Raw genomic sequence first — 27,889 nt, forward strand, 5'->3', positions numbered from 1 at the left:
ACCACTGTTTTTTTAATTGTTATCTTTATTATTATTGAGAGATACATCAAGAACAAGACGGCAATACACTTCGCAGCAGGCCTACACAAATGGGAAATTATAAATTACCAATGGTCGTATTTGCCGATTTCATCCGACTCTTACCTCCTCAGTCCATCGCATCTTAGTATTTACAAATAAACGTTGCTCAAATGTTTCTAGTTACTGAAGAAATTAATCTGTTATTCTTGTGTCCCACAAAATACATTTATTTCACACAATATGCATGATTTTAAAAAGCTTTCCGTGTTTCCATTACGCTGTATTCTGCTCTCTCGTCACATTTGCACATCATTAAGTAAATGCGTCTTGAATCAGTCAACAGATTCATCCCAAATCGCAAATTTAAAGTAAATGTCAATTCAGAGTTCAAAGCATTCAAACGTGTGAATGGTTCTGGGTTGTTAAACTGTAAGTGGATTGGACATATCATAGAATATTTGAACTCAATTAATATAGCGTCACCCTTATGACAAAACATAATAGGCCTAGCCTACTACATATACTTAGGCGTAGCTTACTTTTTTTTCAAACAGGATCATTTCTTTTTTTGTTGTTGCAATGTCTGTGTTCAAAATACAGTCTTTTTAAATAATAGGCTGTATATAGGCCTAGCATCAATTATTTCACTTTTTTGGTTGGTGGTGCGGGAGTTTTTTAATGAAAACAAAAAGTGCCTTGGCTCAAAAAAAGGGTTGAAAAACACAGTTTTATTGTATTGATCAGTTTTCTGTCTCATATTTTATATGGAGAATGGTCAAATAATTAATTAATTAATTAATTTCATTAATTCATAGTCTTTGTCTCCCTCATGTCTCATCAGGTTCATCAAGGGCTTCATGACGCGTAACCAGCCCCTCAGTGTGGACAACTCCGAGTACCTGGCCTTCGTACGCCACAACTACCTCATGAGGCTTAAAGACAACCTGCCCAAGACAGTACTGGACAGGCACAACTGGCTTACACCGCCCCCCATCATGAAGGAGGTACGTAGTGTGGTGTAATCATGTTTATATTATAGTATATCTTTATATGTAGCCTTCTTGTCTTAAAGACAACCTGCCCTTAACCTGTGCAAGATTTTTAGTTGTTTATTTCCAGAATTCATGCTACCCATTCACTAATTTTACCTTTTTCATGAATACTTTACCACCACCATCAAATTCTAAGTATTCATTATGACTGGAAAAATCATACATGAAAAGGAGGATCTTCTCCATGGTCCACCATTTTGAATTTCCAGACATAGCAATTTTAGCTGCAAAAATGACTTGGTCCATACTAGAAATTATTTGTTTATTACTTAGTTAACTTTCATGAAAAGATCAAATTTGGCAATAGGCAACCCAGTTTCAATGAGCAGCATAGTTGCATTACCTTTTTTGACCATTTCCTGCACAGTGTCTTTAACTGGCACCTGAACTCCTGCCCTGACCTGATCCTTTGGGAGTTCATATATGAGTCAAGGCAGTTTAGCGAATACTTACAGTAAGGTAATATAATATATATAAGTAACATTATGGTTAACCATTTACATCATGCACAGGCCTCCCATCTACTACGCAAAATCTTCACTCGAAACATCGTGAGGAAGTACGTCAAGGGGATGACAGCACAGAGGAAAGCACAGGTGAGAGGAGACACACACACGCACACACACGCACACCCACACCCACACACACACACACACACACACACACACACACACACACACACACACACACACACGCAGAGGAAAGCACAGGTGAGATATGCACAATCACAATCTATTACAGACTCTCATACGTACATTCTACACATCTTGCATACACAACAACGTGTGCTGCTACTAAGACGTCATTGACACATGCATTTCTTTGTGTGCGCGTGTGTGTGTGTGTGTGTCCCTGTTTGCGTGTGTGTGTGTGTGTGTGCATGTGTGTGTGTGTGTGTGTGTGTGTGTGTGTGTGTGTGTGTGTGTGTGTGTGTGTGATTTTGCCCTCAGCTCCAGCTGAAAGGTCTGACCAGTGCTCTGTTTCGGGGTAAGAAGGAGAACTACCCCTGCAGTGTGGGCCGGCCCTTTGCAGACACCAGAATCAGTAAGTATATAATATAATATAATATAATATAATATAATATAATATAATATAATATAATATAACATAACATAACATAACATAACATAACATAACATGACATGACATAATTTAATTTAATATAATGCTGCTGGTGGAGAGCATGTTGTAAAAGCAAGGTGAGCAGTACTGTAGAATGGGCTGGATGATGCTGGAATAGAGAAGGAACAGGTGGTGAGGGGCAACAGAGAGGGCAGAGAGTTTATGGATCACATAGAGCCTCTGATGAGACCTTTACTGGATGTTGGTGACATGTTCATCAAACTTTTATTGTCTCTGGTAACACATTGTATTTCTCTGTCTTGTGTGCAGATGAACAGGACATCAACATTAAAGTCCTGCAGACTCTTAACCTGGAGGGAGTAAAGGTATGAACATTTAACATTTATTAAGACAATTTAGACAAATTATAGTAGCCTTGTTGAATCTGAAACCCGCAATCCCATTCACTATTTGCTGAAAAGACATAATCATAACAACATTGCTTTGGCACTACCAAGAGTCTTAAGTAACATTAAAACTTGGTCATTACAATTGTGGTGGCAACTAGTTCATAACAGAAGCTTTGCATGAGAGGGTTAAACGTTGTCCTTCATGTAAAGGTTCTGGCCAAATGTGTCCGCAAGTGGACCCTGGGTTTACCCACCGCTTCTGTAAAGGGTGTCCATCTCTCCTCTCTCCTCTCCTCTCTTCTCCTATCCTCTCCTCTCTTCTCTTCTCTTCTGCTCTCCTCTCCTCTCCCTTCTACTCTCCTCTCTCCTCTCCCCTTGTCTCCTCTCCTCTCCTCTCTCCTCTCCGCTCCGCTCCTCTCTTCTTCTCTCCTCTCTTCTTCTCTCATCTCTTCTTCTCTCCTCTCTTTTCCTCTCCTCTCCTCTCTTCTGCTCTCCTCTGCTCTCCCTTCTCATCTCCTCTCCTCTCCTCTCCTCTCCCTTCTACTCTCCTCTCTCTTCTCTTCTACTCTCCTCTCTCCTCCTCTCCTCTCCTGTCCCTTCTACTCTCATCTCTCCTCTCCCCTCCCCTCCTCTCCTTTCCTCTCCTCTCCTCTCTCCTCTCCCTTCTACTCTCCTCTCTCCTCCTCTCCTCCTCTCCTCTCCTTTCCTCTCCTCTCCTCTCCATTCTGCTCTCCTCTCTCCTCCTCTCCTCTCCTTTCCTCTCCCTTCTACTCTCCTCTCTCCTCCTCTCCTCTCTCCTCCTCTCCTCTCCTCTCCTCTCCCTTCTACTCTCCTCTCTCCCCTCCCCTCCCCTCCTCCCATCCCCTCTCCTCTCCTCTCCCCTCCTCTCCTCCTCTCCTCTCCTCTCCTCTCCTCTACTCTCTCCTCTCCTCCTCTCCTTTCTACTTCTCCCCCCCAGTACAGCGTTCCTGTTGTGAAGTACGACCGTAATGGTTTCCGTCCTCGTTTCCGTCAGATGATCTTCACCCAGGTGGCGGCCTACCTGGTGGAAGAGGGCAGGGTCAAGCAGCGCATGGAGTACGCACAGCTCAAAGGTAATTACCATGGCAACCTCATCTCAAGGCTAGGGCCTGACCGATATGGTTTTTACCGATATTTATGGAAATGGGAGGCCGATAACCGATATGTGCAACCGATAAATAGAAATATTGTTCATAATAAAATGCTTAATTAAATCTAATGAAATATAAATTATTATTATTATTATTATTATTATATACATATATATAATATATATATATATATATATATATACATATATATATATATATATATATATATATATATGTATATAACATATATATATATATACACATATACTGTGTATTTAGTTATGATAACAAACTCTCATGGACTCAGAGTGGGGAGAGCAGAATAGAAGATGCATTCAGAACGAAACGGCTGCAAAATTGGTTGTGAAAGTTATGCAAACTTATCGGTGTATGGCCGATACCGATATCCAACAAATGCTAAATATCGGCCCGATATATCGGTGGGGCCGATATATCGGTCGGGCCTTACTCAAGGCTACAGGTTCAAGCCATGTGTGGTGGCCCATAACACGAATCTATGTTAAACATAATCATATGAATAAGGCTATGCATGGGTCATAACATGAATCTGTAATCTGGAGTAATCTGTATCATAAACACAATCTCGTAAAAACAATCTGTAATATGGTAAACATACTGTGATCTCATTTGTCTAATCTATGTAATGTAGTCTGTAATCTGTTAAATATAATATCACCTGTTTTATCTGTGATATGTTACTGTAAAGGTGCACTGTGTAAGATGTGGCCAGAGTAGGTATTGCAACTATGCTGCTCATTGAAACTGTGTTGCCTTTTGCCAAATTTGATCTTTTCACGAATATTAATAAGTAATAAACCAATATTTACTAGCATAACCAAAGGACGGTAAGTTTTGAAGCTAAAAAAAAACATCTATTTCTGGAAATTCAAAATGGCGGACCATGGAGAAGATTCCCCATTTCATGTATGTAAAATGCAATTTTCCCAATTATAATGAAGAATTAGCAATGAATTATGACGGTAAGTATTTGTTAAAAAGGTAACATTGGTGAATGGACAGCGTGAGTTCCAGAAATTAACTACTAAAAATATTACACAGTGCACCTTTAAACTGCAATCTCATCTGTGTACTGACAGGAATATCCGTGAGCAACTTGAGTGACAACTTCCTGATATTCCACGTCATCTGTGACGCTCCTGTCAAGCAGAAGGTACTGTACACACACACACACACACACACACACACACACACACACACACACACACACACACACACACACACACACACCAAAACATTATCATGGTGCATAAAAAAACGCCCACCAAAACATGCACGCACATATACACCAAAACAGAATCATTGTACATGAAAACACATACCACAACAGATACCAAAACAGTGGCTACTTCTGTAGAAAGGCCTTGTCATTGGCATAGAAAAACATTCCCGTGTAGCTAGCACTTAAATGGCTATTGAATGGAAAAAGTTTGTGTGTGTGTGTGTGTGTGTGTGTGTGTGTGTGTGTGTGTGTGTGTGTGTGTGTGTGTGTGTGTGTGTGTGTGTATTAGGGGGACGTTGTGCTTCAGTGTGACTACCTGTTTGAGGCGCTCACTAAACTGTGTGTGTGTGTGTGTGTGTGTGTGTGTGTGTGTGTGTGTGTGTGTGTGTGTGTTAGGGGGACGTTGTGCTTCAGTGTGACTACCTGTTTGAGGCGCTGACTAAACTCTGTGTGGTGATGAACAGAAGGAGCATCATCAGCATCGTCCAGGGAAGGTGAGACACACACACACACACACTCACACACACACACACACACACAGACATTGTTTAGTCATCACATTGTCCAGGGAAGGTGACACACACACGCACGCACACACACACACACACACACACACACACACACACACACACACACACACACACACACACACACACACACACACACACACACACACACACAAACAAACCACACTAAAACTGTATATTCTATTCAAACATTTCCATTCTTCTCTATAGCGTCAGGTTTGATATCTACCCTGGGAGGGAACTGCATAGTTTGATGTAAATGTGATATATTTCTCTCTAGTGTCAGGTTTGATATCTACCTCCTGGGAGGGAACTGTGTAGTTTGATGTAATATGTTTCTCTCTAGTGTCAGGTTTGATATCTACCCTGGGAGGGAGGGCTTCGTGGACTTCAAGAGCGGGCCCGAGTCGATGGTCTACCGCGGCAAGAACGGACATCTCATGGTGGTGAGTTCAGTCAGTACACCAGCGGCTCCCAAACCTTTTCAGCGGGGACGGGACATCTCGTGGTGGTGAGTTCAGTACACCAGCGGTGCCCAAACCTTTTCAGCGGGGACGGGACCCCCTTTTGGACTTCCGAATATTTTTGTAATGGGGAAAATATCAAGCTGTGTATCACTGAAGCTCCTGTGTGTGGGTCTGTGAGTTTAGTCTACTGCTGCTGTGTTAACCTACATTAGCGTTAGCATTAACACCTCCTTGCTATTTTTAGTCGACACAAAGGTGAGCAGCAACATGCCCTCGAAACTGTTTGACAAGAATTTGAACTGAATACCAAGTAAGCAGTCTAAAGTGGACAAATGATCTGACCTCTTATCAAATACCCCAAGCAGTCAGTCTAAAGTGGACACATGATCTGACCTCTTTCAGGAGTCAGCAAAGACGAAAGTTCGGTGACCCAGTGAGCATCGAGGAGAGAACCAGGAAGTGATCTGACCTTCAGCTTGCCTGGCGCGACCTCCATTCGACCTTCATTCGGTTGGAGACAACAGATCACGAACCAACAGGGCTGCCAAGCAGAGCCGTATAAAGCAGAAGTGGAAGCTCTCTTACAGATGTAATTACAACACTAGTGGTATGATATATTACCAAGCTGAAACCATGTAATATCAAACCAAGTAATATATCATACCAGTAGTGTTGTAATAACGTCCGTTAGAGAACTTCTACTTCTGCTTTACACAGCTCTGTTGCCAAGGTCCATCAATATGGACTTACTTTTTTTCTACAGATCTTTGAAAAATTGTGTGAATATACAGTACAGATGCACTCACCAAGAACTCTTTCATCTCCAGACAGAAGAAGGAAATACGCAGCTACTGACCTCACTCACCATTGTCATCACCTAGTAGTGATTACCTTCCATGTCCTAATGATTGTTGTTATTAGAGCTTTGTTCTGCTTGGTAAGACATAGGCTAAATGAGAGCTATGGCTGGAGGGGGGCACTGCTATTTAGGCTAAAATATACAAGAAGAAGAGATGTAATAGCATAGCATTAGCCAGGCCACGCACTCCTAGTGACGCAGCACCTTTGGCATTGAGTCTAGTAAGGCCACGAGCAATATACTTTACATATCGTTTCTGAGCTCCAGAACCCCAGCCTTTGTCAGGAACCAATCAACTTTGAGCAGCTCCAATGGCCATAGATAGAGGCATGTTCAATGCAGTGACGTGGTTTAAGCAGAGACGTTTTAGTGGGACTAATAAAATGTTTGGTTTAAACTTGGCATGGCATGGCACTGCCTTTTCTGGCCTCGACCAGTGGCAAACCGAAGGAGAAGCTTCGGTCAACCATGCTATTTGGGAAATGTTCATTGTTATCCACAGGGTCAGACCAAGTCTCGAACAGAGATTTGAAAGTCAATGATAATCAGGCGTAGCATTGCATAGCATAGATAGCGACCTGGTCCCCTACCCAATACTAGATACATGTGCTGTGAGTTTGGTGTCACTCGCAGGCAATGCAAAACACTGCGGGCAGACACACGGACAGACAGACAGACAGACAGTCAGGTTCATTGCAATACCTGACCCACCCCTCTTTGGGTAACAATATCACAATATCTGGAGATCATCAGATGTTACCCTTCTGTAATGCTTTACAGAGCAGTATTGGGATTCAGCCCTCACTTAAAATCATCTCTTTTCAGTAAATAGTTTTGTCTAGGTTCACTTAACAGGTTAGAATTAGAATGCTCTCACCAGCGATGGCCTGCTCTTCTGTAGTTGCAGGTTTAGAGGGCGCCAAAGCGTCCCGGAGCAATTTAGTACCACAGTCAGCCACATACTCTACAAGCAGTATAATACTGCCCCCTTGTGGCCTGAATTAATTTAACAAGCTACAAAATGGATATATATACCTTAAATTTACTATATATACTGTAAATACTATTTTTGAATGTAACTTGCTATACACAGGAATATTCTGGTACTGTGTATGGAATTTATTTTCTCCCACCTCCAGCAATAGCTCAATGAAGCAAAAAAAACAGACTAGTTTTATATAAGCATCACATTAATATATAAGATACAGATAAATATTATGAAAAAGGTTTTTTTGTAAGAGGACATCTTTGTATAGGTAATATTTTTGCCTTAATTTTAATATTTTCAACTGAAGGGATGTAGGCAGTGTTCATGCTTTGTGGAGCTCTTCCTTGTGTGTTTTAAGTGTATTTTATTTTATTGTGTGTACTATGCAGGCGTGGAGGAGGAGGTGTGTCTAACAACATAGCAATGTGTCTAACAATATAGCGATGTCGTCATACACAGTAGCAGCTCTCTCAATGAACCCCAGTCAACCGGCCAAATGCTAGTAAATAGTGACATTTCAGTTTGCCTGGTAGAAAAGACCAACTTACTGGCCACTTTGACGCCTTAGTGAGTGTGTGTTTGGCTAGTAGGATAAATATCTTCTAGCCATTTTGGCTGGTGGCGAATAAAGTTAATTCAGGGCCCTGAACAGTTAGCCTGGCGACGCCATCCTATGCACTCCCCCCAAAGATTTTGGCTCCGCACATCGTCTGGCAAAAGCCTCCAGCTCGGTTCTCTCAGCGTTTAGCCAATCAGCAAGCAGTTGAGAGTGGTGACGCAGAACTCATCCGCGAAGTCCATTACTGATTGGTTACTACTATATTACTATAACTATATTCACACTTTCGCTTTGTTATTTGTATGCTTTTGCAAGTGCGACGCTATATCGCAACAGTCATGCTAATAAAGAATACAGAGTTTAATTTGAATTCGGAACTCCAATGAATTTAAATGGCAGAGTAAGATCTCCCACCCTCCACGGAGACGGATTCCTCTTGGCTTTTGCCAGACTCAACAGTCGGCTTTTCGCCCAGGCTACTGCACAGTAACCATCACTGTAAATACACTCTGTTACATAAACAACAGATCTTGGTTCGGCCCAGTTCTGACTTAGCCCAGGCAGCACAAACAGGTACTGGGGCTAGGCGGAAGTTCCTGGGCCAATGGCCCAGAATATATATATTAATTTGACCGACGTTTTGGCTTATGCCTTCACCCTGATGAAGCCTGAATTCTGGCAATAAAGAGATAAAAAATTACACAGTGCATCTTTAAAAGGGCAAATGAACAGGAGTATTTATACTTCAGCCACATCACCATCCACACCAGTCATTTTCAAAAGATGTCAATTTACTGTAGTTTACTGCAGCGGTTGACCCCCAGTTGTGGAACCACTGGGTTATAGGAAATAAATATCAGTGTCATTTTGTGAACTAGCCATGTGTCCCATTTCCTTTTATACCTGCAACAGGAACCTGCTTCATAATAAAGACAAGACAAGTCTGAAAGTAGCACGTGTACAAATATTTAATGTATTTATTTATTAACATAAAAATACAATCTACTCTTAGTAAAAATACAATATTGTGCAAATACAAATCTTACATGAAATGATTGTGTTTTACTGCATACAGTTTCACTAATATGTTTGTTCTTGATCTTGAAACCACTGCGGCTAAGGAATGCCTCACAATATAAGCGGTTATCGATCTGGGGGGTAAGTTCAAGAAAGCGGTTTAGTTAATCTACAGGAAGTGGTAAGCCTGCTAATAGATGGCCAACAGGCATCATTCAGTGAAGAAAATGAGGACTCTGGGCTCTTCTATTAGATGATTTACCACTACCTTAAGGTTAACTTAACTTGTACTACAGTACTAAGACATGTCTTGAAATACCCCTGGTCATTATTCTTACTGCTGTGTAAAGCTAAATAGCCACAAAGCTACGTCAGCTTGGCCCTACCGTGGCTCTAACGGTAGGGCACTGGGCTGCTACACCGGCAACCTGGGTTCAATTCCGACCCAGGTCATTTGCAGATCCTTCCTTCCCCACATCACTCTCCAACTCCCTGTCTGGTCTCTCACTGTCCCATCAGAAAATACAGGCCTAAAAAAAATCTTCAAAAAGCTACGTCAGCTACTAGTGCCTAGTGCCATAAGAAGGGAATCTTCTAGATCACACAGGCACTTCTGAAGGACAGACTGCAGGCGTTGAAAGAGCTAAAGCGCTGCAGAGTTCCTCCTGGAAAGCACAGATCAGGGGCGAGTGAGACAAACGCAGCAAACCATTCAACCTGAAGCGTTGGATCAGGGAGAGTGACCAACTGAAGCTCATGTTTAGGAAAATGTTAACATTCCATTGGCTGCCGCCGAGCTCATAATATATTTTTCGCTGAAGTTCAACTTCTCTTTTGACGCTTTTGATGCTATCTGCGCTAGAAATGCGTTTGCCGCTTCTGCCCTTTGCTATTCCATTCAAAGTCAGTTACTTCCACCTTCAACGCCCGTTGTCTATCCGCACAGCAACGCAACTTCAGCAGGCGTTGCTCCACGGTAACAAACAATACTCACTCACAGTCTACAACTGTAACATTCCACCACTTGCAATTACAACAGCAGAATATAATGTCATCAAACCAGATCCTTCTACAGCATGTTGGAGTTTTACTACTGAGGATGAGCAGAGTTGTATAGAGTAGTAGGTAGTCTTACAACACTAACAGTATGATATTACATAGTTGAAACCATGTTATCTCATACTACTAGTGTTGTAACTACATGTGTGAGAGTACTTCTACTTCATACAACTCTGTGAATGGGTAGCTGTGGCCTAATGGTTTGGAAGGTGGACTTAAGATCAGAGGGTTGTAGGTTCGAATCCCATCCTTACCTCTCCCTACACATCCATGCATGGCTGAGGGTTGTAGGTTTGAATCCCATCCTTACCTCTCCCTACACATCCATGCATGGCTGGTGCCCTTGAGCAAGCAAGGCACCTAACCCCACAATACTCCAGGGACTGTAACCAATACCCTGTAAATATATTTAAGTTGCTTTGGGTAAAAGCGCCAGCTAAGTCTAATGTAATGTGATGTAATGTAATATAATGTGATGTAATATAATGTAATGTAATGTAGTGCTGGCTAGTTTAATGTTCATGTAGGAATAAGGCACTCTGGGCATCGGGGCACTGTGAACACTGGCTCTGCAAGATAACATGCCGATTTCAACTGGCTATCGCGTTGCCACCTTTGCATGTTGACTCGTGCGCCACAACGCCCTGTGACAGGTTAAGTTTAGGGGTGGTTCTCGCCAGCATACTTTTCATACAGGAATGCTGAACACCATTTTATGTCAATATCAATGCAAACCATTAATACCCATACAAAATATGAAATGCTCATAACTTGTCTTTTTGGTGTCTCACTGATATATCTCTTCAGCAAAGAGCAGGTAATCAACCATAGAACACCTTCAATCTTAATCTAATAAGTTCCGATAGCAGAGAGTGCCTTCACACATACATACATTGGTCTATAAAAGTCATCATGAACGCTATTCGCAAATGCACTGAAAATTGTGCCCTTATTCTTCAAATGAGACGGTTATACAATGTGACAATAAACTCAGTGCGAGAGGGAAACTCCTTCTAGTGCGGTACGGATATCATCACTAAATACTTTGTGTATATTTTGTGTCTTTATAATAAAGTAATTGTGTCTCATATCTGATCATATGTGATGAGAATAAAAGGATAAGGGTCCCCCCCAACACCACAAGATTCCATCACAGGAATCCACCCCAGGGGGTAATACTAAGAACATGGTTAAGTGATAAACCAGGCTTAGTTAACCTACAGGAAGTGGTAAACCTGATAATAGATGTACCTGCAGGCATCATTTAGATGAGAAAATTAGGACTCCAGGCTCTTCTATTAGACAATGTACCTCTACCTCAAGGTTAACTTAACCTGGTTTACTACTAAACAGGCGTCTTAGTATACCCCCAGGATTCTGTCCTGCTGCTACAGCATGGAATGGAAGAAGTCCAGCCCAGGGTTCTATTCTAACAACATGGAGAGGGAAGACTCCATTCCAGGATTCTATTCTAACAACATGGAGAGCAAAGACTCCATTCCAGGATTCTATTCTAACAACATGGAGAGCAAAGACTCCATTCCAGGATTCTATTCTAACAACATGGAGAGCGAAGACTCCACCCCCAGGTAGCAAGGAAAGACCCGACATTCCAGGGCTAGGTTTCTCGAAAGCATCAATACTAAGCAGTTAGCAACTTAGTAGGTTGCCAATGGGAAATGGCATTGCAACTAAGTAAGTTGATAAATTAGTTATCAAGAGATGGTGTCGAGAAACGCACCCCAGGATTTTACTCTAACAGCGAGGAGCGGAAAGATTCCATTCTAGGATTCTATTGTTGCAAAGACAGGACAGACCCCATTCCAGGGGTGCACCCCAAAGCTGGACTGCCCTCTAAGGAAGTGCCTATGTAGTACACCCCAATACCCGAGAAAGCTTTCAACCAGGATGACTATCATATTTTGCAGGAGGCAAACTAAAGTTACTTACAGATGCGTGGGAGGTTGACACCTGTATGGCCCTTGGTCATTGAGCAAGGCACCTAACCCAACATTGCTCCAGGGACTGTAACCAATACCCTGTAAATAACTGCAAGTCGCTTTGGATAAAGTAAAGTCATGTAAAGTAATGCAATGTAATACTGCAGTGCAGCATTACCTTTGCTGGCAAATCTCCTGTGAGGAGCACTTGGACTACGGCATGCTGTAGCCTCTTAATGTGTTGGAGAGAAAGGAGTGCTGAATACAATCATACACAAAATAGCAGCTACAGAATTGTATCATAGCCACAGAATCACACAATCAATCTCCATCATCTACGTGTTGGAAATCTTGCAGTTGGACAAAGTATCTAATACAGAAGACTTTGGCCAATGCAAAGCCCTTCAGGACATTTCAGCATGGGGACACAGTGACATCCCTATAGTGACAGCCCTTCAGGACATTTCAGCATGGGGACACAGTGACATCCCTATAGTGACCGCCCTTCAGGACATTTCAGCATGGAGACACAGTGACATCCCTATAGTGGCCGAGTATGAGTGAAGGGTTCTGTTGGGGCTTTGAGGGCTGCGTGTGCTTGAACAGGCAGTGAAGGTAGCAGTGTGTTTGTGTTTGTGTGTGTGTGTGTGTGCGTGTTTGTGTGTGTGTGTGTGCGCGTGTGCGTGTGCGTGTGCGTGTGCGTGTGTGTGTGTGGAGCTACAGCTGAGACTGTCTGCAGACCGAACAGAGAGGTTGTCTGTGATAGCAGGTCTGTTTGGGCAGTGTTCTCACAGGCAGTGTGTGTGTGTAAGTGTGTGTGTGAGGATTGACCTATGACTGCGTCATGGCGACTGTCTTGTCGTCTGCGTGTGGTAGTCATAGTTACTCTACTGGTTATGGGTATGCAGTGCTTGCAGTGCTACTGGTGGTGGTGTGTGCGGTGCTTGCCATGGTAACTACTGGTGGTGGTGTGTGCGGTGGTTGCTATGGTCACTACTGGTGGTGGTGTGTGCGGTGCTCGTCCGGTCTCTTAATGTGTATGCGTTGTCGTGGTTACTGGTGGTGGTGTGTGCGGTGGTCGTCCGGTCTCTTAATGTGTATGCGTTGTCGTGGTTACTGGTGGTGGTGTGTGCGTTGGTCGTCCGGTCTCTTAATGTGTGTGGTCGTCATGGTTACTGGTGGTGGTGTGTGCGGTGGTCATCGGGGCGTTTGATGTGTGTGTGTGTGGTCGTCATGGTTACTGGTGGTGGTGTGTGCGGTGGTCGTCGGGGCGTTTGATGTGTATGCGTCGGATCCTCTCGATGCGTTCCCTCTCCTCGTCCTCGTCCAGGTGGCTCGAGCGTCCTGCAGCGCCCCCTGTGGCCTCCAGGAGAGCGTTATCCGGCCCCCTCCCATCCTGAGACTCATACAGCAGGATGTTCAGGGTCTCCTCAAAGATACGCGCCTCCGGGAACTCAACCTGGCAACACACACACACACATGTAGTGTATTAAAGGGGTATGCCACTATTTTGGGGCTTAATACAGTAAAAATCGTGGGCCAGGGTTTATAAAGGTGGTAAAGTGTCTAATTTTTCATGTAAGCCGTTGTTTTGCTTTAAGACAAGTTAAATGAAGGAGCATGTTGCTAAGCTAGTGAAAGTCAATGCATCCGTGTAGCATGCACATGAAAAAAGCAGCATAGCATAACATGAAAAATAAGACACTTTACCACCTTAATAAACTCCAGCCAGTGGTTTTAACTGTATTAAGCCCCAAAATAGTGGCATACCCCATTTGGCATGTTTTTGAGTCTCTGGTTTTGACTAAATCTTAAGCCAAAGAGGGTGGAGTAATAAAGAGGATTCAAAACCCACCCACCCAATGCAAAAGAGTGTGCTCAAGTTGGGTCTCCTAAGGGGGCGTTGTCCCCTCCTTCTTCTTCTATTTTTGCGGTGTTTGCACAAGAAGTGCGCTACCGCCATCTACAGCGCTAAGGTGACTCCATTTATTCTCAACCTCAGGACTCCGAAGGTCTCCTAACCAAGGTCTCCTAAAGGGGCGTTCACCCGACATAAAGTGGATACCAGAAAAGAACTAAAATGGCGTACCTCTGTCTATAAGATCTCTGCTTAAGCAGTGAGTTCGGTTTGAGTGCGTGTATACCTTACTATCGAGTGTGTGTGTGTGTGTGTGTGTGTGTGTGTGTATATACCTTGGTCTGTTTCTTCTCCGTGGCGTAGACAATAGAGGTGCAGCAGACCTCTGCTATCTTGCGTCCCTGCCCGTAAAAGGACCAGCAGCAGATCTCATCCCCGATGACGTCCTTTATGAAGATCACAGCGAAAACAGGATAAAATATTAAAATTACACTATGAAATTTAACCAGTTAATTAACTGGAATAGGAGGGGGAAAAAGTTCAAATGCTATATCTAATCACACATGTATACATATTTTAAAATAAAAAAATCACATCGCCTGAGAAAGCCAGGTTCAAAATTCTTTCTTCTCACCTTAATGAACAGCACGCGCCCATTGAAGCGCAGGGACAGCTTGTCAAAGAGCTCGATGTTCTTCAACAGGTTGTCATCAGAGTTACTAAACACATAAGCAAACAGAAACACACACACACAGGTTATCAATCAGCTTCTTGTTCTTCTGAGGCTTGTCACAATATCAATGCACAAGTGGATTCCCATACTTAAGCTACTGAAGTAGCATATTAGCAACTGGAAGTATTATACTTCAGCCTGGATGAAAGCTGACTGTTGACTCAGTCAAACAGTCTGGACCAAACTAAGAGGATGGTCCATGGATGGTGGGAGATGGTTTGTCCTTACTCTGTAATTTAAATTCATTGGAGTTCCAAATTCAGATTCAAGTTCAAATTGTGCTTTATTAGCATGACTGTTACAATACAGTGTTGCCAAACCATACAAATAACAAGACAAAAGTGTGAATATTGTTACCTTAACCAATCTGTAACTCTGTAATTATTGTAACTCTGTGGGTGAGTTCTGTGTCACCACTCTCAACTTGAGGGTTAGGCCAGACTATGTACAGAGTCAAAATCTTTGGGGTGGGCACATAGGATGGCGTCACCAGGCTAACTAGAGTAGCATATTAGCAACTGGAGTACCGTCCATAGTGACAGGTGTAGCGTACTTACTTAGCGACCACTCACCTGGTGTAGGAGTACTTGTTGTTGCTTCTGTTGTATAAAAGTTTCACAGTCGGCTGTTGGCAAACAAAAGGACAAGTTAGCACAAAAGCTTCTACAACACATTTATAATACTGTTAACTTCCTAAAGAGATAAAGAGGAAGTAACAATAAAATAGACAAAACAAAGCTGAAGAGACTTTTCAATAAAATCAGGTGTTCTGTGATTACACTGAAAGGGGCAGCTGTGGTGCCACTTTGCAATCCCACCCTTCCACTCCATGTCTGAGGTGCCCCTGAGCAATGCATCAAACCCCACACGGCCCCAGGGACTGTAACCAATACCTTGAACTTAAAATGACTTATGTCGATTGGATAAAAGGCGTCAGCTAAGTGTAATGTAATGTAATGTAGGCTACTACAGTACTTTGTAAATTGATTATTCCAGGGGTTATTTCTAGTTTTACCTTGTCAGCTAGTCTTACTACTACTCTTACCTTGTTATAAGTGTGGTTATGCATGTGTGTGTGTGTGTGTGTGTGTGTGTGTGTGTGTGTGTGTGTGTGTATGTGTGTGTGTATGAGTGTGCGTACCTTGTTGGCGGAGGTGATCAGCCTCTGCTCTTCCTTAGAGGACGTCACCAGTGGCACTTTGCAGAAGGGCTCGTACGTGTCCTTATTCTGAAAAACACCAGGCACACATCGGGAGCTTTGAAACAACGGATTTCACTGTGATACAAAGGATTTATACAGCAACATTCTCCCATTGTGTATGTATTCACTCACCCACCTACCCCTGTGTGTGTGTGTGTGTATGCATGTGTGATACTGTTTACTGGGCGTGTGTGTGTGTACATGTGTGTGTTTACCTGTAAGGCTGCAATACATTCGTCTGCCCCTGCACCAGGTAGGGGCCTGTGTGTGTGTGTGTGTGTGTGTGTGTGTGTGTGTGTGTGTGTGTGTGTGTGTGTGTGTGTGTGCACCTGTAACGCTGCAATGCACTCGTCCGCCAGCCCCTGCACCAGGTAGGGGCCTGTGTGTGCCTGTGTGTGTGTGTGTGTGTGTGTGTGTGTGTGTGTGTGTGTGTGTGTGTGTGTGTGTGTGTGTGTGTGTGTGTGTGTGTGTGTGTACCTGTAACGCTGCAATGCACTCGTCCGCCAGCCCCTGCACCAGGTAGTATTTGGCCTCAGCTAGAAGCTCCTCTGTCTCCCGGCGCGAGTCCGGCAGCGGCACGGCTCCGTCTCGCAGGTAGTTCAGAACCGTCCCGAAGTGCTTACCACACCGGTCAATCAGGATCCAGCCTAAACACACACACACACACACACACACACACACACACACACACACACACACACACAAATAGAGAACACACACACGCAGGTAGTTATTGACCGTCCCAAAGTGCTTACCACACCGGTCAATTAAGATCCATCACACACCTTAACTGTCGGTGAATACTTCCACACGTACAATGAACATAGCCTTGACCAAACACACACTCATACGTATACACACACACACACACACACACACATACACACACACACACACACACTACCTTCACTATCTGTAAGCACCTCTATACGTCCGCTGAACATGGCCTTGAGCACACACACACACACACACACACACACACACACACACACACACACACACACACACACACACACACACTACCTTCACTGTCGGTCAGCACCTCCATGCGTCCACTGAACATGGCCTTGAGCATGGTGTCCTGCTTGGTGAGTGTCTGCATGGTGGTGTAGTAGAGAGCGCCTCCTACATTCAGCTTCACATACTTGCAGCCCGAGCAAGATCCCTGGAAGGTCATTACATTACATTACATTACAGTACATCATATTACATTAGAGTATATTATATGACATCACAGTAACTTATTTCATAATACATTACAGTGCAGTATATTATATTACATTATATTACATTACAGTATAGTAATTTACATTATATTATATATTACATTAATAAACTACTCTGTACCTTGAAGGAGGTCGTGCGCATGGTGGAGGCCGCTGCCACTGCAGTGCTGACCGCACTCACTCCTGACATCTCTTCCTGTAATATCACATTACAATACATTACAGTAAATTACATTACATTACATTATCACTCCCGACATGTCTTCCTGTAAACACAGTAAATTACAGCCCAGGTAGCAAAGTTTATCTGGCCCATTGTTGGCCCGATCCTTTTTTCGTGAGTGCTGACAGTTGGCCCAATTCTGGCTTTGTCCACGGCCCAATAATGGCCCTATTACCGTATGCCAACAGTGTCGGCTCAGTGTTGGCTCAGTTACTGCATAAGACTGACAATTTTCAGTGTCGGCCGAGTGTTGGCTCAGTTACTGCATGAAGTGACAGTTATTTTCAGTGTTCTATGAAGTGTTGGTTGAGTCACGGTAACCGGGCTGACTATGCTTGCTACCTGGGAGTAAATTAGAGTACATTACATTAACATCTCTTCCTATAGACACAATTTCATTGTATATTACAGTACATTCCCTCATAGCAGAGGGAGGTTGAATCGACGTCAATTAGTAGTACATTATGATACACTACAGTAAATTGTCAAATTACTACAGTGCATTAAATGACATTAACACTCAGCCAGTCACTGCAGATCTAACCACACTCACTCTTTACAGCTCTACCTGAAAATACTCAGTAGCCTACAGCAGTGTTTCCCAACCTTTTTTTTCTTACGTACCCCCTAAGTATCTTAGTTGTGCCACGATTACCCCCTAATTTATGTTCTATACCGCTTTCTCTGTCCTAATATGACTTCTCCATAAATTTGTTAGTAAACATTTTCCAAGTACCCCCTGCAGTGTGCTCACGTACCCCTGGTTGGGAAACACTGGTCTACAGTAACAATACAGCACGATCTACTGTATATCACAATAACAGCGTATTGCAATTCTCCGAGCACTGCTGTGGTAGTAACCTGAAATACACAGTGCAGTAGGCTGCAATAGTGTTTATTACATAACATTATTGCAGACATACCACTCAGTAATGCTAATACCAAATGAATAGACTGGCTAACAGGGTGCCTGGCTCAGGGGGGATCAAGGTAAACCAAGGAGGTCTACTGAATAGGCCTGCCTACTAATCCTCACCCCTTCCTCAAAGGACGCCATAGTAGGCTACCTAATATGTCAAGTTAAAACCAAACAGGCAAAAATTACATACATCCCATCCTCCTAAATGTTAACCCAGTGACCTGTCACTAATGCTCAGCAATAGTAGCCTACGCCAATATAACAATACACTATGACTATGAGATGTTGTAGAAGCCTAGTCAATAAGTGTGTCACAGCTATCGGACCTACTAGCCAGCGTATCAAACTCATTTTACTGACTCAAATTCTGAGTGAACTAGACATAGGTAGGCCTATTATCATCATAATCACACGAGGGCTGCCGGTATCAACATCAACGACCGGGGATTATTCGGAGGGACATGAAAGTGTTAATTATGTAATTATTATAGGTGTATAACATGATAGCCATACGATGCTGTTGCCAACAAGTTAAAGACCCCCGGTGGATAATGTAAAGAATAGGCTACATAGAGCGACGCAACATTGTATCTCTCCACTGGCTAACATGTGCCAAGCGCCCACAAACGCCGTCCAAATAGGAATGGTTCAGTTCTACTTATTAACACATCCACATTCTCAGAATGTAAAAGTATGAGACATTACGGACCTCTGTTAAGGGGGAATAAAAGTTTGCCTGAATGATCCCTTCGCAAGCATCAAGCTAGCTTAGCAAGCTAAGCGTAACAAGTTGCCCAATTGAAGCGAATAAGTAAGTTACACTCTTGAAAAATAGGGAAATTGTAACAAAATATGGTATTTGCTGTTATAATACATCCCTTCTGTGAAGATCTACAAAACGCGTTGTGTAAAAGCACTACGGTAATAGTTCTTACCATAGAACCCAGGACAATCCGTCCACCACAGTGAGCCAGAGGAAACTATTGGTAAAGAAAACAATTGTGACACCTCCCTTCCTCTTTCCGGCATTTGGCGATGACGTTTTCATCTGGGTATTTTTACACATTACGTCAATGTTTTGTTAAAACAGAGCCTATTCACGTAGCTTTTTGCACAGTAATTAAACTGTTATTGAAATGGTATTTATTTATGAAGTGAGAAATGGTTCTGTTCTACCATTTGTGCATGGGTCTAGTCAGAGATTGTGGCTAGATAAATATTAGTTAGCCTAATTCCTCAGTAAATATTCATGAAAAGATTAAATGTGGCAATAAGCAGCACAGTTTCAATGCATTGCAATACCAACTCTGACCACCATCCTACACACAGTGCCCCTTTAAAGCATCATTGCACTAAGTCAGCTAGGCTACAGTAGGCCTAATTCCGCGCCGTACGTTCTCCACATTGCGTCTATACAGGTTGTAAGTGGGATTGTTTCCTATAACTGCAGAGTAATGGCCAGACTGAGAGTGCTGAGCACAGTAAATTCAAACGTCGACTTATCAATGGTGAGTAAGTGATTCAATCACTTTGAATAAAAGTGTCTGCTAAATGTAATGAAGTTTACTTTAACTAAGCCTACACATTTACTTTCAGAGCATGGGTGGGAAACCTCAGGGGAGTGTTTGAAGTCTTTGTGGCTGTCTTTACAGCCTGTTTACAGCCCATGAGGCCGTCCTATCTGACCTAGGATGTAATTTTAATATTATGCAGTTTCACAAGAAATATGACTTGACTTGTAAGCTATAGGCCTATAATTCAGAGGACCTGCTGCATATGGGGTTGGTAGTGGCAACCTTCAATATAGGCCTAAACTTCAGGGGGAAATCCTGGTTTGTGTTCATAGTAGTGCGGCCCTTGAAGGACAGACAATTTGAAGTGGCCCTTCAAATGAAAGAGGTTCGACACCCCTGGTCTACACTATCTGCTTTTAGAGGATAAACACCTTTTTGTTGTACATCTTTTATCCCCCACCCTCTACAAGATTGCTGAGAACAAAACATGGCATCAAGTCAAAACGAACCCTTCTCCCTCTCTGTTTTGAGAATTGTTCAGTCTAATTTCCTATGGCAGGCTTTATACAGCTGTGTCTTCCTCAAACGCATACCTCTGTGAGGAGCTAATGAGGGAATAGCCTTCTGTCTCCCACACATTGTGCATTCTACTGCAGCCTTTGTGGTGCTTTTATAGGCCAATTTCCATCGTTGGCGGAGGGAGAGGTGTGTGTGTGTGTGTGTGTGTGTGTGTGTGTGTGTGTGTGTGTGTGTGTGTGTGTGTGTGTGTGTGTGTGTGTGTGTGTGTAGGGGGGCTGTGCCGACATTGTGCCGGCGGCTATTTCAATTTGAAAAGCACCAATGAAAACAGTGAACTGAGCCTACCAAATGGCCGAGAGCTGGGAGCAGCAGCCAGCAAATGGGGGGAGCTGGGAGCAGAGAGTTGAGAGCTGAGAGTTGAGAGCCAAGCTCACGGGATCAGAGTGTTATCAACGAGACCTTTGCCACTACAACTCTAAACTCACGCTCTCTACAGCACTATAAACTAAACTCATGCCCTCCACACTGCTTTAAACTACACTCACAGGGAAGGAGGTCTGAACTGACTATCTCACAGATGTCACCTTGACTGGAATGACCCCAGAAAGCAGCGGAAACATCAATGACAACATGCAGACTTTGAGCACTCAGTAGGAGAGAGAGAGGTCCAGAGGAGGCTTCATTGATCGCAGGCTGTATTGGGATCGGTCGGTATTGGATACACTGGACCCTAAATTAGGAGTTCTCATCAGTCCGGACCTGTAAGAGATCCACTGAACTTGTTAGAAGCCATAGGAGATTCTATTCTATTCTATTCTACACTGGACCCTCAGTAGTTCTCGTCAGACAGAAGCTGTAGGAGATCCACTGAAGCATTCAGTAGGAGTTTTTATTGGTGCAGAGCTGTATAGGAAATCCACTGGACCCTCAGCAACAGTCCTCATTGGTGCAGAGCTGTATAGGAGATCCACTGAAGCCTAATGGGGAGAATACTCCTCTTTGGATTTGTTGCAGTGGTGGTATTCACATGTCTTCATGAAGTGACTGGTAAGTGTCTCTCTTTCTGTTATCACAGTTTCAAAACATGAGACATGACAGCACTAGGTCAATTATCTATATCACTCTATCATATTATAGACCAGGAGTGGGCAATTATTTGGGCAAAGGGTCACATTGGGTTTTGATTATTGACCAAAAGGCCAGATATCGCAGGCAACTTGCCAGTGTCATTAATAAGTAGTAATGTACACTGACATAATTTAAGTCCTGCACAACGTTATGAAATACATTTACAGGTAGATGAGTCTATACAGCAACATTAGCCATTTTAACAAGTAAGAGTAAGGTAAGAGAGGGTAAGAGTAGCACTTTGAATTTAAAGGTTGTGTTTCTTGTAAGTCTCTGCTGGCCAGACGAAATGACTCAGCGGGCCGCATGTGGCCCCCGGGCCTGCCTTGCCCACTGTAGACCCACTGCTAGATTTAGCTGATAATTTAGCTCTTGTATTGATGGGCAGATGCAGCTGGGCATGTTCATTTTACAGTAAACATCTGTTGCTCATGTACTGCTTACTGAAACCAAATTGAATGTGAAGCCCATACTAGTTAGTAGTGGTCTCAACAATAATTGATTTGGCAGTGCAAATGCAATACAACAGCCAATTAAATGTTGTCCAGTATCTGACTGCTTATATTGGCTCATGACTAATGAAAGATTTGCCTTGCTCATTAGGAATTGCAAGGCATCATAGAATCGGGCTGAATCAGTTAGAATCGCATCGTTACCTCCCGAATGGCAATCGAATCGAATTGCAAGGGCAGTGCGGATGCACACCAGTACTAGTTAGCATTAAACGCTAGGGCAGTGCCGATGCACACCACTACTAGTTAGCATTAGACGCTAGGGCAGTGCCGATGCACACCACTACTAGTTAGCATTAGACGCTAGGGCAGTGCCGATGCACACCACTACTAGTTAGCATTAAACACTAGGCCAGTGCCGATGCACACCACTAGGGCTGGGCGATATGGAAGAAAACCAATATCATGATATGGATTACTTTATATCACGATAACGATATATATATCACGATATAGCACAATTACATACATTTTCAGTTATTCTTTTTATTTGCTCTTTATTTTTTCATGTCTCAAAACAACCTTTCTGTAAAATTGATCTTTTTATTCTTATTTTTACAGTTACATTAACTTATAGTGTGTATTGTGACAACATGAATTGTAAATAAATGATAGTAATTTTATCAATTTTATACAACTGAATATCTTGATATAAACAATATAGGAGAACGATATACACTTTTATATCACGATAACGATATATATCGTCATATTGCCCAGCCCTACACACCACTACTAGTTAGCATTAAATGCTAGGGCAGTGCCGATGCACACCACTACTAGTTAGCATTAGACGCTAGGGCAGTGCCGATGCACACCACTACTAGTTAGCATTAGACGCTAGTCTCAGACACTAGTTAAGAGGTTAGGTTTGATGAGGTTTCTTTAGTAGCCCCATAATGCACACCGTTCCACCCGGACTGCAGTAATAGTCATTATCATAGTACGACACTACTATAACACAGGGCCCTTTAGTAATGCACTACGACTTGGTCATTGCCATTCTGGTAACTGCTAATTTATAGCATGTCTTAACCTGCTATTTCCCACCATGAAGGACTTTTCCTGGGAGACAGCGAGGTTGCAGCACCATAAAAAAATTATATAAAAAGACAACACCAACACAGTGTCAAGTAGTTACATTACCCGTGAGACATACAAATAGCAAGGATCGAGGATAGCTTCCAGTTCTTTTGCTCAGATTTGGACGTGGGTTGAGGCTTTACGTCATCAAAGGATATTAGAGGATAGTCAACACAAGGACATAGCACAGTATGAGAGTGAACACTCAATGTTCCAGCTATTGTGTTCTATTCTATTCTATTCTATTCTATTCTATTCTATTCTATTCTATTCTATTCCTTTCTGCTCTATTCTACAAAGTACAATATAATATCAGATAGATACTAGTAACTAGAAACTAGTTTTAGACTAGCTCAACATCTTTTGTGTGAATTGTTTGAAACAGGTCAAACATTATGTGACATTATAATGTGTGAAGACATGTGATTTTTCTTTTTTTCTTTTATTTTATTCTATTTCATTTTATGAAACAGAGAGACAAAAAAGCTCCCGCACACTGTTCACATTTCATTTGCAGAGTTTTTACTTGCGACGTTTCGGTCTAAGCAATTACTTGAAGAAGGTCATTAGACCGAAACGTCGCAAGAAAAAACACAGCAAATGTGAACAGTGTGCGGGAGTTTTTCTGTCTCTACGTTGGTGACGTGGTTCCACTCCTACACACCTGGCAAAAGGAGGTGTGCAAGAATTCTAAAAATAATATTTTATGCAACAGGTCAGATATGTGAGGGGAAGTGCGGTGAGAAGCTGGACGCGTGTTCCTGTCATGTGACCTGCGTTTCCTTGGAGACGTGCTGTGGGGACTTCAAGGAGTTCTGCGTGGACACCTCTCCGTACTCTGGGACTATCTTTGGGGGGACTGACTTTGTGGTGCTCAACGCGACCTTTGACACCGCTGCCACGCTGAAATGCAAGTAAGTGATGTGTGAGAAGCCAGCCGTGGCCTAGTGCAGTGGTTCTTAACCTGGGGTACGGGCACCCCTTGGGGGTGCGCCAGAGATTTCAGGGGGTGCGCAGACTTTTTTTGTGTTGAGGTTGGGACCAAAATTTGCTAGTGAACATTATAATTAGGCCAAATCAAAACCAAATAAAAGCATGTTCTGGTCCCCATGTAAAGTCATTAAGGTATTGATTAATGTCTCAAGCAAGAGTCATTGTAATTAATCACTTAAATCCTTTTTTAGTGCGTAGATACGTGTAGAAGTTTGGGTTGGGGTGCACAGCTTGTCTTGGGCACAGGTTAGGGGGTGCATTAAGGAAAAAAGGTTAAGAACCACTGGCCTAGTGGTTAAGGAGATGGGCTTTAGAACAGAGGGCCACGCTGAAATGCAAGTAAGTAATGTTTGTATGATTGATAGCACTATGATTGAATGTGTGAGTGGGCAGCCGTGGCCTAGTGGTTAAGGAGATGGGCTTTAGATCAGAGGGTTGCAGGTTTGAATCCCACCACATCACACATGGGAAGCAGCAGCATAGTGGTTAAGTAGATGGGCTTTAGATCAGAGCGTTGCAGGTTCAAATCCCACCACATCACACATGGGAAGCAGCGGCATAGTGGTTGAGGAGATGGGCTTTAGATCATAGGGTTCCAGGTTCTAATCCCCATCCTTCCACTCCCTATCTCACTCATTTGCTGAGGTGCCCTTGAGCAACGCTCCAGGGACTGCAATCAGCCTCTGTGAGGAGCCTATGGTCACTAATGGCTGTGTGTGTGTATGTGTGTGTGTATGTGTGTGTGTGTTGCAGGTTCCTCAGTGAGCCGGCTCTGGAGACCGATGGCTATGTGGATGGGGAGGGACGTGGCCACTGTATCTCTCCCCTGCTGTACGAGACTGGCTGGATCCCCCTCCAGATCTCCACCAATGGGGGTCCTTATAACCGACAGGGATCCTGGCTCTCAGGTGATTGGCTGATAAAACAGGAACTAGCTGTCACTAAATAGGCTATATTAGGATCCTGGCTCTTAGGTCAGCTGATAGGCTGATAAAACAAGTAGCTCTCACTGCTAGGGAAGTAGTGTCTGACTCTCAGGTGATTGGCTGCTAAATATTAGTCTGCAAGTCAGTCAAGATTTTGTGATAGATTTGTTAATTTATGTGTGTGTGTGTGTGTGTGTGTGTGTGTGTGTGTGTGTGTGTGTGTGTGTGTGTGTGTGTGTGTGTGTGTGTGTGTGTGTGTGTGTGTGTGTGTGTGTGTGTGACACCTGTCATGTCTGTGTGAGCCCCTGTGTGTGTGTGTGTGTGTGTGTGTGTGTGTGTGTGTGTGTGTGTGTGTGTGTGTGCGCGTGTGTGTGTTAGTCCACCCGGGGAAGCTGGATCCTCGTTTCAAGGTGACCTTGGTAAACTCCACCCACTGGCAGTACTACGGAACCCCTGGGGTGGGCGGAGCCTTACGGATGACGTGGAACACCGCATTGGTGGAGGCCACGGCTGTCAACATAGAACTGTGGGGCTATAGCGAGACAGGTACTGCAACACACACACACACACAATAACAATACAATTTTAAGTGCCATATTGGTACTAAAAATACATCTGTGTTAGCAGGAGAGTTATATACAGAGTCATGCAAGGCCTTTGTGTGTGTTTGTGTTTGTATGTGTGTGTGTGTGTGTGTCTGTGTGTGTGTGTGTGTGTGTGTGTGTGTGTGTGTGTGTGTGTGTGTGTGTGTGTGTCTGCAGGGGAGCCCTATACCCCCACCTGGTCGGCTAAGTGGGAGTACCTGTACTCGTTGTCCAAAGGGCACCCCAATAACGGCAGTTTCAGCTTCGTCCCCCAGGTGGCAGCACAGCAGTTCCAGCCCTGGGAGCTGGGGTGCCTTCGCGTCAGCTCCAGCAAACACCCAGACGGGACACCGTACGTACACTAATGTTACATTACATTACGTAATTACACAGTTGGGGGTGGTCTTAAGAGAGTTGTTCGTTCGCCAAGTGGCACAGGACTACCAGCCCTGGGAGCTGGGGTGCATACGCGTCAGCCCCAGCAAGCACCCTGATGGGACACAGTACACTAAAATTATATTACATTTAGCTGATGCACACTAAACTTCTCTCTTCTCTTCTCCTCTCTTTTCTTCTCTTCTCTCCTACTATACTCTATTCTGTTCTCTTCTATTCTCCTCTCTTCTCTTCTCTTCTCTTCTCTTCTCTTCTCTTCTCTTCTCTTCTCTTCTCTTCTCTTCTCTTCTCTTCTCTTCTCTTCTCTTCTCCTCTGTACTATACTCTGTTCCCGTTGCCGTAGTGATGTACATGCGGTGTGGACGGAGGACCATGCGCTGGCGTGGCACCTGGAGGAGGCCTTCCGAGCGGACTCGGCAGGGTGGGCGCTCGATAAATGTGTCAAGTGGGACGCGCTGGAGAAGAGCTGGCCAAACTTCCTGGAGGAGACCATAGACTGCCCCTGCACCCTCGCACAAGCCCGAGCAGACACCGGGAGATTTCATGTTAGTATCATTACATTAGTTCAACTTCACGGTCTTTTATTTGTCACATTCATATTACTTGTAGTGAAATGATGGTGGGGTCATCAGCTATGCATCCAAATGAGGTGAAATAAATGGAAATAAGTAATAAAACAAAAAGGTTAATTAAAATGCCCTGTGTTCAGCAGTCTCACTGCCTGGGGGTAAAAACTCATCCACAGTCTTTCTGTTTTTGCATGATGGTACGCAGTCGTCCACAGGACTTTACCAAGGTGAAGATGTTTGAGTTAGGGTGCGGCATCCTGCATGATTTTCCAGGGCCTAGCCCCCACCCTCTTGGTATACAGTACAGTTAGGGTGTAAGGCATCCTGCATGATGTTCCTGGGCCTAGCCCCCACCCTCTTGGTATATATGTCCATAAGTCCTGGTAGGGGGGGCTCTGATAGTGCGCTCGGCAGGTCTCCACCGCTGATGAATAGAAAGTGGTCAGGATTGCCTGGATTTCACTGTCAGGTGTTGAGTGTGTGCAGTGACCAGGAGAGGTCCTCAGTCAGGTGTACCCCCAGGGGTCATTCCACGCCAAATCTCCAAATCATCCTGCACGACCATCTCAGATTTGGCAGACAAAAATCAAGAAGTTCACAAACGTCCCAATAGGAAAGGTGCAAAATTATAGCTCTCAACTCCTCATGTACTTGTAAGCACAGGCTCCCCACTGATGCACCTTCCTCAAGTTCACCACCATTTATTTCGTCTTGCAGACATTCAGGGCCAGGTTGTTGGACTGGCACCACAGTGCTAGGTCAGCCACCTCATTCATGTCTCATTGTTCTGTGAGAGGATATCACTACATTGCATTAAATACATACAGTATAGTTAATACGATTTGTGATGTTGATGTCAATAAATCAGTTCCTCTGTTTGTATTACACTTATTTAAGATAAACTGTGTTTCCTTCCAGACGGACTATGGGTGTGACATTGAGAAGGGCAGTGTGTGTACCTACCACCCTGGAGCAGTACACTGCGTGAGAGCCATACAGGCCAGGTAATGAGGACATGATCTTTTCACTACTGTCACATTGGCCTCGGTTATGCGAGACATCCAATTCAGAATGAACTCAATTTAATTGAGAATAAAACATAATTCCACTTTCAAAACATCATGTAAACACATCCTAATTTGGAATTAAATGAAAGTATTTAATCATGAAT

The 27,889-nt window shown here is 43.6% G+C and overlaps 3 protein-coding genes across 4 annotated transcripts in view; 2 read left to right on the top strand and 1 right to left on the bottom strand.

Annotated features, from left to right (window-relative positions):
• The window catches only part of LOC134458408 (unconventional myosin-Ih-like), a 33,272-nt gene extending 26,809 nt beyond the window's left edge, over positions 1 to 6,463 (top strand). The window contains exons 24-32 of the mRNA XM_063210714.1: positions 863 to 1,025; positions 1,586 to 1,669; positions 2,024 to 2,117; positions 2,466 to 2,521; positions 3,504 to 3,639; positions 4,776 to 4,849; positions 5,315 to 5,412; positions 5,792 to 5,891; positions 6,315 to 6,463. Of these exons, the coding sequence (XP_063066784.1) occupies positions 863 to 1,025; positions 1,586 to 1,669; positions 2,024 to 2,117; positions 2,466 to 2,521; positions 3,504 to 3,639; positions 4,776 to 4,849; positions 5,315 to 5,412; positions 5,792 to 5,891; positions 6,315 to 6,341 (832 nt within the window). The 3' untranslated portion in view covers positions 6,342 to 6,463. The remainder of the gene's footprint in view (positions 1 to 862; positions 1,026 to 1,585; positions 1,670 to 2,023; positions 2,118 to 2,465; positions 2,522 to 3,503; positions 3,640 to 4,775; positions 4,850 to 5,314; positions 5,413 to 5,791; positions 5,892 to 6,314) is intronic.
• A 2,791-nt stretch (positions 6,464 to 9,254) lies between these two features.
• On the bottom strand, positions 9,255 to 19,498 carry LOC134458409 (BTB/POZ domain-containing adapter for CUL3-mediated RhoA degradation protein 3-like). 2 transcript variants are annotated; one of them, XR_010036575.1, is made up of 10 exons: positions 19,430 to 19,498; positions 17,474 to 17,548; positions 17,150 to 17,291; positions 16,604 to 16,773; positions 16,067 to 16,153; positions 15,498 to 15,550; positions 14,827 to 14,911; positions 14,528 to 14,638; positions 10,705 to 13,793; positions 9,255 to 10,648 (listed from the first exon to the last, which is right to left on the bottom strand). XR_010036575.1 is itself a non-coding variant. In XM_063210715.1 (9 exons), exons 1-9 carry the CDS (start codon positions 19,430 to 19,432, stop codon positions 13,572 to 13,574), a joined length of 948 nt encoding a protein of 315 aa, XP_063066785.1. In that variant the 5' UTR covers positions 19,433 to 19,498; the 3' UTR covers positions 9,255 to 13,571. The 2 variants fall into 2 exon arrangements, 1 of the variants encoding a protein (XP_063066785.1); XM_063210715.1 differs by having other exon boundaries at positions 9,255 to 13,793.
• Positions 19,499 to 22,352: 2,854 nt separating this feature from the next.
• LOC134458630 (sushi domain-containing protein 2-like) overlaps positions 22,353 to 27,889 on the top strand; it is a 30,655-nt gene continuing 25,118 nt past the window's right edge. Inside the window, exons 1-7 of the mRNA XM_063211060.1 lie at positions 22,353 to 22,362; positions 23,966 to 24,164; positions 24,997 to 25,151; positions 25,548 to 25,715; positions 25,931 to 26,105; positions 26,493 to 26,694; positions 27,637 to 27,722. Of these exons, the coding sequence (XP_063067130.1) occupies positions 22,353 to 22,362; positions 23,966 to 24,164; positions 24,997 to 25,151; positions 25,548 to 25,715; positions 25,931 to 26,105; positions 26,493 to 26,694; positions 27,637 to 27,722 (995 nt within the window). The remainder of the gene's footprint in view (positions 22,363 to 23,965; positions 24,165 to 24,996; positions 25,152 to 25,547; positions 25,716 to 25,930; positions 26,106 to 26,492; positions 26,695 to 27,636; positions 27,723 to 27,889) is intronic.

Source organism: Engraulis encrasicolus, chromosome 11 (genome assembly GCF_034702125.1).
Source record: "Engraulis encrasicolus isolate BLACKSEA-1 chromosome 11, IST_EnEncr_1.0, whole genome shotgun sequence".
In the NCBI taxonomy this organism is placed as follows: domain Eukaryota; kingdom Metazoa; phylum Chordata; class Actinopteri; order Clupeiformes; family Engraulidae; genus Engraulis; species Engraulis encrasicolus.